Source organism: Danio rerio, chromosome 17 (genome assembly GCF_049306965.1).
Source record: "Danio rerio strain Tuebingen ecotype United States chromosome 17, GRCz12tu, whole genome shotgun sequence".
Taxonomy (NCBI): Eukaryota; Metazoa; Chordata; class Actinopteri; order Cypriniformes; family Danionidae; genus Danio; species Danio rerio.
The window spans coordinates 2,802,294-2,818,778 of NC_133192.1; the positions used below are offsets into that span (position 1 = coordinate 2,802,294).

General features: G+C 40.4%; 2 protein-coding genes across 7 annotated transcripts in view; both read right to left on the reverse strand.

Annotated features, from left to right (window-relative positions):
- Window positions 1-78: 78 nt before the first annotated feature.
- xgb (x globin) overlaps window positions 79-16,485 on the reverse strand; it is a 49,359-nt gene continuing 32,952 nt past the window's right edge. For 3 of the 6 annotated variants that reach the window (XM_073927211.1, XM_073927208.1, XM_068214401.2), the window contains exons 5-7: window positions 13,913-13,993; window positions 10,839-11,000; window positions 79-360 (exon numbers count right to left, since the gene is read on the reverse strand). In XM_073927211.1, the coding sequence (XP_073783312.1) occupies window positions 10,878-11,000; window positions 13,913-13,993 (204 nt within the window). In that variant the 3' untranslated portion in view covers window positions 79-360; window positions 10,839-10,877. Of the gene's footprint in view, window positions 361-10,541; window positions 11,001-13,912; window positions 13,994-16,485 lie in introns of those variants that run through there. The other 3 variants (XM_073927210.1, XM_073927209.1, NM_001012261.2) reach the window with 2 other exon arrangements.
- On the reverse strand, window positions 4,518-10,034 carry LOC141378493 (uncharacterized). Its single transcript, XM_073928002.1, has 2 exons — window positions 7,244-10,034; window positions 4,518-7,162 (listed from the first exon to the last, which is right to left on the reverse strand). The coding sequence occupies exons 1-2, from the start codon at window positions 7,689-7,691 to the stop codon at window positions 4,794-4,796; spliced, it is 2,817 nt and encodes a 938-aa protein (XP_073784103.1). The 5' UTR covers window positions 7,692-10,034; the 3' UTR covers window positions 4,518-4,793.

The following is a 16,485-nucleotide window of genomic DNA, read 5'->3' on the forward strand; positions in this document are numbered from 1 at the left end:
GCTGGTTACTAATATGGTCTATTCATTTCTGTGAATGTATTTAGAAAGAGCAACAACATTATATTAACACATGCAACCTTTTGTTTTATTAACACACTCACTGGCCACTTTATTAGGTACACCTGTCACACATGGCAGCAACTCAATGCATGTAGGCATGCAGACATGGTCAAGACGATCTGCTGCAGTTCAGAGTGAACATCAGAATGGGGAAGAAAGGGGATTTAAGAGACTTTGTACGTGGCATGGTTGTTGGTGCCAGACAGGCTGGTCCAAGTATTTCAGAAACTGCTGATCCACTGGGATTTTCACGCACAGCCATCTCTAGGGTTTACAGAGAACTTTCTGTATTGTCAGAAGCTATGAAAATTTAAAATGTAAAACAGTAAATATGACAGGGCTGTTGTTATTGTTTACATCCCTCAAAATAGTCTATATCACAGGTGCCAAACTCAGTTCCAAAAGAGCCGCAGCTCTGCACAGTTTAGTTCCAACCCTAATTAAACACACCTGATCAAACTAATGGAGTCCTTCAGGCTTGTTTGAAACCTACAGGCAAGTGTGTTGGAGCAGGGTTGGAACTAAACTGTGCAGGGCTTCTGCCCTCCAGGAATTGAGTTTGACACCCCTGCTCTATATGATAATTGACATTGGTACCTATATACTGTATATAAGGAGATTTACAGTTTTTCTCAGTGGCTTTGGTGCATTTCTCACAACACTATTTACATTTGCACAACAGTTGATGCATCTGTCAAAACATTTAAGTACAAACTGCAAAACCTAGCTGATAACCAGCAAAAGCGTGTCACTTGCTCAAAATGGAGAGCTCATTCCTCAAAAGCAAGTGTTGATGTCAAGTGTCAGTGTCGTCAAGATGAAAAGTCCTGACATTGTTTATGAACAGGATGGTCAAATGTCTGTCATGTTTTCATTATGAGTTTACTCTGTACATTTATTCCAATGTAAAACAGTCCGATTTCAGTGACACTTGCTGAAAATGCTGAAGGCAGCACTATATACTATTGGCACAAAACTACAGTAAAGTCAGACATCACTGCATTTAGTGAGGTATCTGAGCACAAGACACTGAATATGTGTGTTTCACATGTTCACTGCGTTTGCTCTTTACAATCCTAATTTATTCACAGCATTGTGCAGAAGAGCTGTGCACAACTGTAAACAATACATATTGGAACTGAACCTACAACATACACAGGTCTGCAAATCATCAAATTGTTCAATTTAGAAGACAGGAAAACAAAAGATTTAAAAAGTTTTATAAAATTAGCTTGACAGATTTGGACAACTAGTTTAACATTTGTGTAATGACTCAAGTAATGAAATGAGGACTGTTAGCTTTATATGGATTGACTATTCAGCTTTTACAATTTAGTTCATATTGACTGACATGACATAAGCAGGTGATGATGTTATAAACAGCAGAGTTGTATGAAAGCAACTGATGCATGTCCAAAAGCATTCACAATGTGTTGGAAGGAATGAGAAACTGCTACAATGATGTGCACAAAAGTGTTTTGAGAAATGCATGACCTGTTGTGCAAATGTAACTGATGTGAGAAATGCACCTGAGAAAAGCCACTGAGTTAACTGTAATATCTCTCAGGTAAAATTAATACTCTAAATATTTCCCATGTGCTGTTTAACAGAAGTTTTCAAACCGTTTTAATGATACCATGATGAGCACATAATATTTGACTAGATATTCTTCAAAACACTAGTATTCAGCTTAACGTGACTTTTGAAGGCTGAACTAGAGTAATTAGGCAAGTTACTGTATAGCAGTGGTTTGTTCTGGAGACAATTGAAAAAAAAACAACAACATTTATATACATGCATTTAAGGGGGATGATAATATCAGAAAATACTGTGAAAAACATTCTTGCTCTGTTAAACAGCATTCAGGATAATGTTTGAATAATTATAGAGGACAAAACCTGCAAAAACAATAGATAAAGATGTCAATCAATAAATATGCAAATAAATAAATTCCTGCATAATTGAAACAGGCTTAGTCTCCATTTCAGAGTCTGCCACAGCGGAATGAACCGCCAACTTTTCCAGCATGTGTTTTACACAGCGGATGCCCTTCCAGTCGCAACCCAGTAATGGGAAACACTCATTCACACACGCACGCACACAAAATGGCCAATTTAGCCTATCCAATTCCCCTGTAGCACAAAGGGGAAACCAGAGCACCTGGAGGAAACCCACGCCAACACAGGGAGAACATGCAAACTCCACATAGAAATGCCAAAAGACCCAGCCGCGACTTAAACCAGCGACCTTCTTGCTTAGAGGCTAGAGTGCTAGCACTGAGACACCATAACTAAATATGCTAATATATATATATATTAGGGATGTAACGGTATCAGAATTTCACGGTACGGTAATACCTCGGTATGAATGTCACGGTACGGTATTTATTGAATCATTTACAGGAAAAAACAAAACTTATGAAAATACTCCAAAAAAAGTGCCAAAAGTGTCAATGACATACAAATTAGCCATCTATCTGTAAGCTTTGAAACAGGAACTTCAATTTTAATAACAAAAAATTATTAAACCATGTAAAAAAATAAAGTTTCAATTTAGTATTGTTGAAAACTCATCACACTCAGCCCATCTACACAGATGAGAGCTCTGCTAGTCGGACTTCTCATCAAGCATCTCCCGCTGGATCTAATCTCACTATATTTATTAAACGGGATATTTCATTTATCTTGTTGTCTTTATCTAACGACATATTCCCTGACTTTGGGCATTGGAATCTATTACTTGTTCTCAGGTAACGTGTTTTGGCTGAGCGCAAAGATAAGTTAATGATTAATGTAACCATGTACATTCTGTATATTGACTGATCGCTTGCCTTTATTTCCTATAATGTATACACTTATTGTATGTTATACTTTTATAATGGCCATTATCGATTATTAAAACTGATATTCAGCAAAAGAGAGGCTGTGTTTCGTATTTTCACTGAAATTGAAAGGAGGCAGTTGTTATCGGCTCCGTTTTGTTATAAATATCCACACAGTGCGGATGACGCTCATATATGCAGCACGACGCCTCAACATTTCTGCTGTCTGTTTAGTTGCTAATATTAAAATGAAAATAGGCAGTTCCTTAAATCATGTTTACATTTTATTGTTGAGAAAGTGAAACAACGAAGCCAGGGTGATGTGAATGAAGTTATAAAGTACACTGTTCCCTTTGAAGATTTACCCGTGTCCTCGGTATAGTCTGTTTTCCATATCAAACTGAGAAGAAGAGACTGCAGCCTTGATCAAACTTGCGAAGTCTGAACTTACAAGGAGAAGATGCAGGACTGAACTGTGTGTGTTAGGCTACTTAATATTCAGGAAAAGCCCCAATCAGAGAGGCGAACGTCTGCAGCCCCGCCTCCGTTTTCAGATGTCTCCGTTTTCCATCATCCACACTGAGACATTATCCACACATTTCGAAACGCTCCGTTTTCGGCGCTCGAGAGCTCTTTTCATCCCCGCTTCTAGCAGCACACTCCATTTCCGCATTACTGGATCTGTAGCGACAACAGACCGCAAGGGCTGATGGTCAAGCATGGGCTGATGGGTATTGTAGTTTTCGCTACCTCCCGTTCGCTTCATTCGAATAACCAAGCAAATTTTCTCAGAAGACCTATAGTTTTACCGAGTCATGCGACTTCGGTAATATCGAAAAAAATTAATATTGCGGTATGACGGTATTTACAATACCGTTACATCCCTAATATATATATATATATATATATATATATATATATATATATATATATATATATATATATATATATATATATATATATATATATATAGGCACAATAGGTAGTGCTGTCGCCTCACAGCAAGAAGGTCGCAGGTTTGAGTCACGGCTGGGTCAGTTGGCATTTCTGTGTGGAGTTTGCATGTTCTCCCTGCATTCACGTGGGTTTCCTCCGGGTGCTCCGGTTTCCAAACACATGCAGTATATGTATGTTTCCCAGAGATGGGTTGCAGCTGGAACGGTATCCGTTGTGTAAAAATGTGCTGGATAAGTTGGTGGTTCATTCCGCTGTGGCGATCCCGGATAAATAAAGGGACTAAGCCGACAAGAAAATTAATCAATGAATGAATATGGGTGAAGCAGTGGCGCAGTAGGTAATGCTGTCGCCTCACAGCAGAAGGTCGCTGGTTCGAGCCTCGGCTCAGTTGGTGTTTCTGTGTGGAGTTTGCATGTTCTCCCTGCCTTCGCGTGGGTTTCCTCCGGGAGCTCCGGTTTCCCCCACAGTCCAAAGACATGTGGTACAGGTGAATTGGGTAGGCTAAATTGTCCGTAGTGGATGAGTGTGTGTGTGAATGAGTGTGTGGAGGTTTCCCAGAGACGGGTTGCGGCTGGAAGGCATCCGCTGTGTAAAAACTTGCTGGATAAGTTGGCAGTTCATTCCGCTGTGGCGACCCCGGATTAATAAAAGGGACTAAGCCGACAAGAAAATGATTGAATGAAATTATATATACACACACACACACACATACATATATACATACATACATAAATTACATTTTTTACATTACATTTAGTCATTTAGCAGACGCTTTTATCCAAAGCGACTTACAAATGAGGACAAGGAAGCAATTTACACAACTAAGAGCAACAATGAATAAGTACTAAAGGCAAGTTTCAGGTCTGTAAAGTCTAAGAAGGGAAGTGTTAGTATTTTTTTTTTTTTTTTTTTTTTTTGTTACAATTAGTGTGATATTCAAAGAGGCAATTGCAGCTTAGGAAGTGAAGTGGAGACTAAATAGTTGAGTTTTTAGTCGTTTCTTGAAAATAGCGAGTGACTCTGCTGTTCTGATGCAGTTAGGGAGTTCATTCCACCAACTGGGCAGATTGAGCGTGAGCGTTCGCGAAAGTGATTTTTTCCCTCTTTGGGATGGAACCACGAGGCGACGTTCATTCACAGAACGCAAGTTTCTGGAGGGCACATAGATCTGCAGAAGTGAGTGCAGATAAGAAGGTGCTAGGCCAGAAGTCACTTTGTAGGCAAACATCAGAGTTTTGAATTTGATGCGAGCAGCAACTGGCAGCCAGTGCAAACGGACTAGCAGCGGAGTGACATGTGCTCGTTTAGGTTCATTGAAGACGACTCGTGCTGCTGCATTCTGGAGCAGTTGAAGAGGCTTGATAGAGTTAGCTGGAAGCCCAGCTAGTAGAGAGTTGCAGTAATCCAGTTTGGAGAGAACAAGAGCTTGAACAAGGAGTTGAGCTGCATGTTCAGATAAGAAGGGTCGGATCTTTCTGATGTTATAGAGTGCAAATCTGCACGATCGAGCAGTTCTAGAAATGTGGTCAGAGAAGTTTAGTTGGTCATCAATCGTTACTCCAAGGCTTTTCACCATTTTGGATGCAGTAATGGTTGCCCCATCCATCTGGATTGAAAAGTTATGGTGTAGAGTCGGGTTGGCAGAAACTACAAGCATTTCCGTTTTTGCGAGGTTCAGCTGAAGATGATGATCTTTCATCCAGTGTGAAATATCCAACAGGCAGGCTGAGATACGAGCTGGAACCGAGGGATCATCAGGATGAAAAGAGAGGTATAGCTGGGTGTCATCAGCATAGCAGTGGTAGGAGAATCCATGTCTCTGGATGACTGGTCCTAGAGATGATGTGTAGATGGAGAAGAGAAGTGGCCCAAGAACAGAGCCTTGAGGTACCCCAGTGTTTAGATGCTGTAGGTTGGACACCTCTCCCCTCCAAGACACCCTGAATGACCTGTCAGAGAGGTAAGATCTGAACCATTGTATAACAGTGCCCGCAACGCCCAGTGACTCAAGCGTAGATAGCAGGATCTGGTGGTTGACAGTGTCAAAAGCAGCTGACAAGTCCAGCAAAATGAGGACTGATGATTTAGAGTCTGCTTTAGCCAGTCTGAGATCCTCCACGACCGAGAGCAGGGCAGTCTCAGTTGAGTGGCCTTTCTTAAAGCCGGATTGCTTGTTGTCCATGAGATTGTTTTGAGTAAGAAAGTCCAGGACTTGATTGAACACTACTTTCTCCAGAATCTTGGCCATGAATGGAAGCAGGGATACTGGTCTGTAGTTTTCAAGTAGCGTATGGTCCAGGTTGGGTTTCTTTAGCAGTGGGGTTACCCTAGCCTGCTTAAATGTAGTGGGGAATAAACCAGAGTCAAGAGATGTGTTAATTATGTGAGTCAGTGTTGGTATGACTGCAGGAGAGATGGCTTGCAAGAGATGAGAGGGAATGGGATCGAGTGGACAGGTGGTTGCATGGCTAGATAGCACAAGTTTGGACACCTCAGACTCAGAGAGCTGAGAAAAAGAGGTGAGTGTGTGTGGTGTTGGTGTTGTATCTTGCGTGTTTGTTGTAGGTGCAGCAAATTGAGCACTGATTTTTGCAGTTTTGGTGCAGAAGAATGTAGCAAAGTCATCAGTAGTAAGTGTGGAGGATGCGGGTGGAGGAGGAGGATAGAGGAGGGAGGAAAATGTTTTAAAAAGTAGGCGAGGATTAGTGGCATTGTTGATTTTCAGACGGTAATACGTCTGCTTTGCAGAAGTAACCTCAGCTGAGAAAGAGGACAGAAGAGTTTGGTATGTTAAGAGATGTGCAGGATTTTTAGTTTTCCGCCAAATTCTCTCTGCAGCCCGAAGTTTTGAGCGATGCTCACGGAGAGCATCCGAGAGCCAGGGTGCAGGAGGACTGGCACGGGCTGGCCTGGATGCAAGAGGACATAATCGGTCTAGACATGATGCTAGTGTGGAGCAGAGTGTATTAGTGGCACTGTTCGAATCCAGTGCAGTGAGTTTGCGAGATGGAGGAAGAGAGTCTGAAACAATGGTGGATAGTCTATTGGGTGAGACAGATCGTAGGTTTCTGCGAAAGGTAACCAGTGTTGGAGTGTGTGGCGGCTCAGGAGTAATGTGGATGTTGAGAGACAGAAGGAAATGATCAGATATTTGTAGTGGAGTTACTATTGTTTGATCAGTGAAGCAGTGTCGTGTGTAAATAAGGTCTAGCTGATTACCTGATTTGTGGGTAGCAGAAGTAGGTGCTCTTTTTAGGTCAAAAGAGGCAAGCAGAGTCTGAAAGTCTGCAGCTTGCGGTTTGTCAACGTAAATGTTGAAGTCACCTAGCACCAATAAGGGAGTGGCAAAATTAGAAAAAGATGAGAGAAGAACATCCAGTTCATCTAGGAAGTGACCTAATTTACCTGGTGGGCGGTAGATGACAACCACATTTATGTAGAAGGGGTGGATAATGGTGACTGCATGGAATTCAAAGGAGCTGATTGTTGGCAGGGACGGTATCAGAGTAAATTTCCATTCTTTGGAAATTAGTAGTCCAGTCCCACCCCCTCTCCCTGTCTGACGAGGAGTGTGGGAAAAAGAGAAATTAGCAGAAAGAGTAGCATGTGTAGCAGTGTCCTCCGGCCTCAACCAGGTCTCAGTTAGAGCCATGAGATTATAGTCAGAATATGTAGCTATGGAGGTAATAAAATCAGCCTTGTTAACAGCTGATTGACAATTCCAGAGGCCCACGGAGAGAGAGAGTTGTGAAATAGTAGATACATGTATTGAACGAAGGTTGTGAGGATTACGCCTGCAGCGCACCTCCCGTGTTTTGCGAGTGTTAGTAACAACAGGAATTAGAAAACACATAATAAAAGTGCACTGACAACAAAAAATAAGTGTAAAGTAAAACAAGAAAGTAAAGTACTCAAGTGCTTTGTCGGTGTCTTTGCTCGGTGGAGTCGCGCAGGTAGAGTCGATGGTCTTTACCCTCGTCGGTCTTCACACGAGGCGGTCTTCACACGAGGCTGCCGCGACCGCTGCCGCGGTGAACTAGTTGTTTATATAACCCCAAAGCACTAGCTGATTGAATTCAGCTGGACACGCCTCGAGAGTCAAAACAAGGGCCGAAACTGAGGCGGACGACGCGAACCGCGTCTGCGTTCGCTACACAAGCTCTTATAGTAACCAAGGAAACAGTGGCTAAACAACTTCTAGTATTATACACAACTGAAAGCAAGTTTAAATGTCCTACAACTTTACACAAACAGCTGGAAACAAGTCCTCAAACCATACACAACAACTGAAACAAATCTTAAATGTACTTACAGGCTGCTGTTCTAGATGCTGCTAAAGTGCTTCTCCTGCCGACTAATGCTACCGTGCTCACTATATAGTGGTTACCTGGCGTTTGGACACGCCTCCCGAGTCAAAACAAGGGCCGAAACTGAGGCGGACGACGCGAACCGCGTCTGCGTTCGCTACACAAGCTCTTATAGTAACCAAGGAAACAGTGGCTAAACAACTTCTAGTATTATACACAACTGAAAGCAAGTTTAAATGTCCTACAACTTTACACAAACAGCTGGAAACAAGTCCTCAAACCATACACAACAACTGAAACAAATCTTAAAGGTACTTACAGGCTGCTGTTCTAGATGCTGCTAAAGTGCTTCTCCTGCCGACTAATGCTACCGTGCTCACTATATAGTGGTTACCTGGCGTTTGGACACGCCTCGAGAGTCAAAACAAGGGCCGAAACTGAGGCGGACGACGCGAACCGCGTCTGCGTTCGCTACACAAGCTCTTATAGTAACCAAGGAAACAGTGGCTAAACAACTTCTAGTATTATACACAACTGAAAGCAAGTTTAAATGTCCTACAACTTTACACAAACAGCTGGAAACAAGTCCTCAAACCATACACAACAACTGAAACAAATCTTAAATGTACTTACAGGCTGCTGTTCTAGATGCTGCTAAAGTGCTTCTCCTGCCGACTAATGCTACCGTGCTCACTATATAGTGGTTACCTGGCGTTTGGACACGCCTCCCGAGTCAAAACAAGGGCCGAAACTGAGGCGGACGACGCGAACCGCGTCTGCGTTCGCTACACAAGCTCTTATAGTAACCAAGGAAACAGTGGCTAAACAACTTCTAGTATTATACACAACTGAAAGCAAGTTTAAATGTCCTACAACTTTACACAAACAGCTGGAAACAAGTCCTCAAACCATACACAACAACTGAAACAAATCTTAAATGTACTTACAGGCTGCTGTTCTAGATGCTGCTAAAGTGCTTCTCCTGAACATTTCTGAACATTTCTGAATTTCTGAATAATTCCTGAACATTTCTGAATAAGCAAATAAATAAATGAATTTACAGTAAAAATCCCCAAATTCCTGCATAAATATATAAATAATTAATAGTGATCTGTCAATCATCAGAAGCCAGTCAAAAAACTTGAACGCAAAAATGTACTAACGATCAACCAATGATGGCATGAAGACCGCCTTCTGATGATGGACAGACAGCTGCTCAGTGGCATGTTGAGCTGAGGAAAAGTAAATGGGTACATGCGTTCAAAAATGAATAAATGTTGGAAAGGAGAGAAAAAATAATCTAATGCTACTTTCAGTTGAGCATTTTCTTATTTCTCCAGCATTTGTATAATTTATTTAATTATTTATCTGCTGGCACTATCAATTATTTATATACTTATTTATGCAACAATTTGTTGATTTTTACATACACTACCAGACGAAAGTCTTGTGGCCTATTTAAGTTTTAGGAACAACTAATAATAAATCGACTTCTAGGTGATCTTTTGGTTATGAGGTGTCATATGAAAGACAAAGGCCTCTAGATGATGCTTATTTGAGCACAATTAAATCTGATCATGTCTTGATGTTGACTGATTTGATGAGGACAGTAAGGTCTGACTCTGCTCAGACTAAAGTGTCATCACTGAACAGAAATAATGTCCAGTATAGAATATAAAGTCCTGCTGCAGTGGAGACAGAATGAATATTGTGTCTGACTCCATCATGAGCTTGGAGGACTGCATCCATACATCTCTGACACGACTCACATCACTGATTAATAAAGTCATCTGGAATGAAGAAGAAAGAGTTCAGCAGGACTCCCAGAGTTCATCAAGAGTCTTTGTGTTCATCTTCAACACCTCCTCCTTCATCTTACCCCAGACATGCTCAATAATGTTCATGTCTGGTGACTGGGCTGGCCAATCCTGGAGCAGCTTGACCTTCTCTGCTTTCAGGAGCTTTGATGTGGAGGCTGAAGTATGAGGGGCGCTATCCTGCTGGAGAATCGTCCCTCTGCTGTGGTTTGTAATGTAATGGGCAGCACAAATGTCTTGATACGTCAGGCTGTTGATGTTGATCATCCACTCTGCAGATCTCTCGCACACCCCAATATAACCCCAAACCATGATTTCTCCTTCACCAAACTTGACTGATTTCTGAGGGAATCTTGGTCCATGCTGGTTCCAGTAGGTCTTCTGCAGTATTGGTGATGATTGATGCAGATCAACAGATGATTCAGCAGAGGAATCCACCTTCTGACACTTTTACACATCATCAACTAGAAGTCAAGTTATTATCTGCTGCTCTTACAACTGAGATCCACCACAAGACTTTTGTCAGGCAGTGTATTTATTTATTTTATTTATTGTTTTAATTATGGAGGAATTTAAGGATTTATTTGCACATATGTTTATTTATTTATTGATTGTTTTTGCAGGTTTTGTTCTTCATAAATAATTGTTAAGCACTTTATAATCATTTTTCTTCATGCTAACGTATCTCACAGTAAAGTGTTTCCTCATAATAAAATCCCAAAGGCTCCAGAATGAAAGTGTGCTGGATTTTTTGTACATGAGCATAATTAAGAGGTTTAATCGAGACAGTAATGAAGCGAGGGCTGGGTATTAGTGTACAGTAGTCAACATCTGACGTAGATCAAAAGCGTTCGTCCTAAAACTACTGATCTACACCTGTTCTTGTCTTGGGTTTATACATGTCTGAGATGGTCTTCAGATGGCTGTGCTCCTCTTGTCTGGTCGCTCTCTGCTGGACGTCTGTGTGTTGCTGCGTTTGTTTCTTTCTTCCTCCAGAAATCCCTCTCTCATGATGGACGTCACGTACTGGAACAGAGTCTGCAGATGGACAGAAGAAGACGGATGAATGGATTGATGGATGGATTAAATAGATAGACGGAAGAACAATTAGATGGATTGATATATGAATGGATGGATTAAATAGACAGATGGACAAACGTACATATATAAGGATAGGATGGATGATGGATGGATTAGATGGATGAGCGATAAATGGATTAGATGGATGAATTGATTAAATAGACACATAAATGCTTGGATGGATGGAAAAATGTATAGATGGATTGATATGCTGATGGATGGATAAATGCATGGATAGATGAATGGATGGATAAATGCATAGATGGATAAATGTGTGGATGATGGATAAATTGATATATGGATGAACGTGTGGATGGATGGATGGATAAATGTGTGAATGGATGGATGGATGAATTGATATATAGATGGAAGGATAAACGCATGGATGGATAAATGCGTGAATGAATAAATGTGTATGGATGGATGGGCAAATGTGTGAATGGATGAATAGATGGATGGATGAATAGATAAATGCATGGATGATAAATGTGTATGGATGGATGGACAAACGTGTGGATGGATAGATTAATATAGATGGATGGATAAATGTATGGATGGAAGGATTGATATATGGATGGACAGTTGGATAAATGCGTGGATGGATGGATGGATGGATTGATAATGTGTGGATGAATGGAAAAATGTGTGGGTGGATGGATTGATGGATGGATGGATAAATGTAAGGATGGAAAGATTGATAAATGAATGGACAGATGTATAAATGCGTGGATGGATGGATGGATGGATGGATAGATAAATGCGTGGATGGATGGATAAATGCATCAATGGATGGATATATGGATGGATGGATAATTGCGTGGATAGATGGAGGGATTGATATAAGAATGGATGGATGAATGCATAAAGGAGGGATTAATTTATGGATGTATGGATAGATGATGGATGGATAAATGTATTGATGGATGGATAAATGTGTGGATGGATATAGGGATTGATATAAGAATGGATAGATAAATGCATGAATTGATTGATATATAGATGAATGGATGTATAGATAGATGATGGATGAATAAATGCATCGATGGATGGATAAATGCGTGGATGGAGGGATTAATTTATGGATGTATATATAGATGATGGATGAATGAACGGATACATGATGGATGGATAGATAACAGATGCATAGATAAATGCATAGATGGATGAATAGATTATAAACACCTCAAAGACTATTTATTTAGACAATGATCATGAAGCTTCAGTTAAACAAGTTAATACGTTTCAGACAAACTACTGGATGAGACAATCTAACATCAAATCTAATTATAATAAAGTTAAATCAAAAACAGCAACAAAACAATAAAATTTCAAATGAAACATAAAAATAACAATAATAAATGCATAAAAAACAAATACTTCAGCCATATAAATAATTCCCTTTCATTCTTAAAGAAAAATTCCAAAAAACAAATGTGGCCCTGTTTTAATGAACATCTTATGGTTTCTAGTGATCTGTAAGTCTGTTGATCTGTATGAATTAGATAAAAACTGTAATGAAATGTAGGGGTGTCAAAACTGATTGTTTCTTCAGTGCACCACGATGTCACACGGACAATTCAGTATCGGTTCAGTAATGGATAATAACTGGTTATTACGTACTGACGTCACAGTGGTACTCAACCTTTTTATCACAGCAGACTGGTCAACGCTTTTAAAAATGTATCGCTGGGGGGTGGGTTGGGAGTTTGTAGGTTCCTAGACGACCATCAACATTGCCGTCACTATTATTTAAGTTTTATTTATAGAGAAACATTACAAAGCATTGCAGAGTTTGGGTGTTCTGCGCAAGTCTGAGAACATTAGGATGCTTTCACACCTGTGAATCGATTCATTTGTTCCGAAACAGATTAAAATTGTTACTCTTTGTTTTTGTTCTTTCTATTGATGGATTCTGCTTTGAAGATACCCGAAAGATCTCCCTGGTTTTTTTGGCTCGTCTTCGAATTTCACAACAGTTCTGGTGCCGTGAGCCAGACTAGAGAAGTTCACAACAGCTGTAAACTCCACTTCTGCCTCACTCTCTCTCTCACTGTGGCCCCTTTGTGCTGCTGTCGTGATGTAAAGTTTCCTCCACTTTCGATTGTGACAGCGATACTTGTGGATCAGTCACGAGCGTGTCTGCAGAGCGAGTTTTCTCCACAGCGTCTGTGGATCAGCTGTGTTGCCGCTGCTGTTTATTAGTGTCACTCATCAGTGAACAGCGAGAGCAAATTAGAGCCAATCGCAGCCCTTTCTGTTGAGTGCATGAGCAATAATAGGAGTGTAAGAACTCGCTCGATAATGCTCAAAAAGCAAGCAGAATAATCATTCATTTATTCATTTTCTTGTCGGCTTAGTCCCTTTATTAATCCGGGGTCGCCACAGCGGAATGAACCGCCAACTTATCCAGCAAGTTTTTACGCAGTGGATGCCGTTCCAGCTGCAACCCATCTTTGGGAAACATCCACACACCCTCATTCACACACACACGCTACGGACAATTTAGCCTACCCAATTCACCTGTACCACATGTGCTTGGACTGTGGGGGAAACCGGAGCACCCGGAGGAAACCCACGCGAACACAGGGAGAACATGCAAACTCCACACAGAAACGCCAACTGAGCCGAGGCTCGAACCAGCAACCTACAACCTACTGCTTCGCCAAGCAGAATAATATTTACGTGTATTTATTTGCTCTATATGCTCATGTTGTTCTGTGCATGTGCTTGAGTTTTGTTTGACGCATTCAAAAGGTGTTTTCTTTGAGCAGGTCAAATTAAAGGTACAGTTCATTTATCTGACTGTTTGTAATAAAGGAAAAAATTGTAGCGTAGGTTCACACCTCTAATGAAAAGTGAGGGTTTTTTACCTTCCAGGCCTCTTCCAGTTCAGGAGTCCATCTGTCCTTTAAGATCGGCCGAACCGCACAGATAAACTCAGCTCCTACATACTGAAACACACAAAGCCAGAACAAAACATCTCAATTGCTTAAAAAAGTGCACAAACATGTTGTCTTTAAACCTGATCTCGTACTCCATTACATGCTCATTGACCAGGCGGGAGCCCTGGGCTCAATTATCTCAAGTGGTGCTCGCTGCAGAGCCATTTGAGGAGAGCTGAGCTCCAGCGAGGGGGAGCTTAAGTGCACCTTTTTTGCACTTCTTCTACGAGTGATGTCACTGGGGGTAGGGTTAGGGGTGGGGTTGGTGTACGCATTAAAACAGCTTACAGGAGGAGGAGCGACAGCTCATGCTCCCCCTTGCTGGAGCTCAGCTCTCCTCAAATGGCTCTGCAGCGAGCACCCTCTCAATTATCTCAGAGCTTAGGATTGTCTTCCAGGACAGCATGCCAAACCTGCTAATATTATCCAGCAATATCTAAGTGTGAACTCTTGAAATGAAAAAGCAAACGCAAATATGTGTTATAATCTGTAAAGTTTCTGTTTCATTTAAACATATGTTTTCATCAAAGACGTGGTGGGTACAGAATTATCCATGCACACTAAAGCTGCTCGATTATGGGAAAAATCATAGTCACGATCATTTTGGTCATAAATGTAATCACGATTATTCAAAACGATTATCTGTCGAAGTTAAAATTATTCATCCTCTGGTGATTTTTTTTAACCAGTTAAACTCTGCTGCTATTTTGGGATTTCCGCCTGGATTTTGCCTACCCAAATTTAAAGGCTTCCCCAATCCACATGCAGAGATGTAAATGCAAAAATTTGGAATCATTTTAAAGGAAACCCTTTGAATTTTTATAAAACACCGTTAAAAGTGTTTAAAATATCTGCATATGTTGTCTGTGTTGTAATAAACACCTAAAAAAGAGGTGCTTTTTGTATTGTTTTTTTTAAACTCAAATTTGAAAGTGTACCTTTTACGTTCTGTGTGGTCTAGCGTGCTGTAATTAATTTTGGTGGCTCCTGCACATGTCTGTAATCATAGGAAAAATGAAAAATGTCTCCACCATAATCTATGCTGAAGTTATTATATTCCAACTGATGAGAGGTGCTGTACAAGCCACAGGGAGCGATCATTGTGTTCATATTTCACTATTCTTTTGTTTGATCAAACATAATTCACTGTGTTTGGAGCACGTCAGACATATAAAAGGATTACTTATGCACATCATCTCAAAAACAGAAGAGAATGGCCCTGAAGCGCACAGCATAAGGTAAGAGATGACAGCTGTCTGTGCTATCTGGGGCTGCTTATTGATCATAAATGTATTGTTTTCACTTCTGCGCCATGGAAACACAGCGATTCATTCGGCAACTGTTTGATATGTGAATATAATTCAGTAAAAAGAATGCTAGAACCGTATGAGCACCGGCAAGAGCTTTCATTTGAGCTATAACTTGTACATGTGTCATATATGAACCATATGAAAATGAACCAATGTTCAATACCCAGCTCGGGTATCCAAAATACTGTGTATTTAAGTGTAAATATCTTTTGCACAGTAGAATAAACACTAAAGTGATGCATATGTGCATAAAATATAGATTCTACACTTTCAAACCACTTAATGGGGTCTGGTGCAATGCTAGCCCTTTAAATTTTAAAGCAAAGATGACGTCAAGAACCCGGTACCAGGTCTGCTGAATTTAACTGGTTAATATATAAATATTCCCCAAATTATGTTTAACAGGAATTTTTCACAGTATTTCCTATAATATTTTTTCTTCTGGAGAAAAGCTTATTTGTTTTATTTTGGCTAGAATAAAAGCAGGTTTAAATATTTTGAAATCTATTTTAATAGCTCAATATTATTAGCCCCCTTAAGCAATATATATGTTTGATTGTCTGCAGAAGAAACTACTGTTATACAATGACTTGCCTGATTACACTTACTTAGCCTTCCAATGTCACTTTAAGCTGAATACTAGTGTCTAAAAAAAGATCTAGTAAAATATGATGTACTGTTATCATAGCAAAGATAAAAGAAATCAGTTATTAGAAATGAGTTATTATACTGTGCTTTAGGTATCTTCACTGTAAGAAAAAAACTTCAGCTACAAAAGTCCATTAGTCAAGAGCAGTGAGGGATTTTCTCCTTTTGTTGTTTGATTAATGATAAAGACAGGCGGCAGCAGGAATATTGCGCACTGTCACTTTAAGAATAGTTTGGTTCTGATATGGTTTCTCTTTCACCTGTCTTGATCCTCGTTTGTTTATAACACAAATGAGGGTTAATATAAATAATCACTAAACACTGCGCTCTGACACAAATGTGCATGTATTTGACCATTAAGATGTATTTGATCACATTAAGAAGGCGTTAGATGTGTGTGCTCTGCTTGTCTCCGAGCCTGCCTGAGGCTAAGCGCTAATAGTCTTTGCTCTGTGGCGCATCCCATGCTGCAGAGCAACAAATGTGTACAACTGGAAAGGGGGCGGTATATGATTCAATGATCGTTTATTTCGATTAATGGTT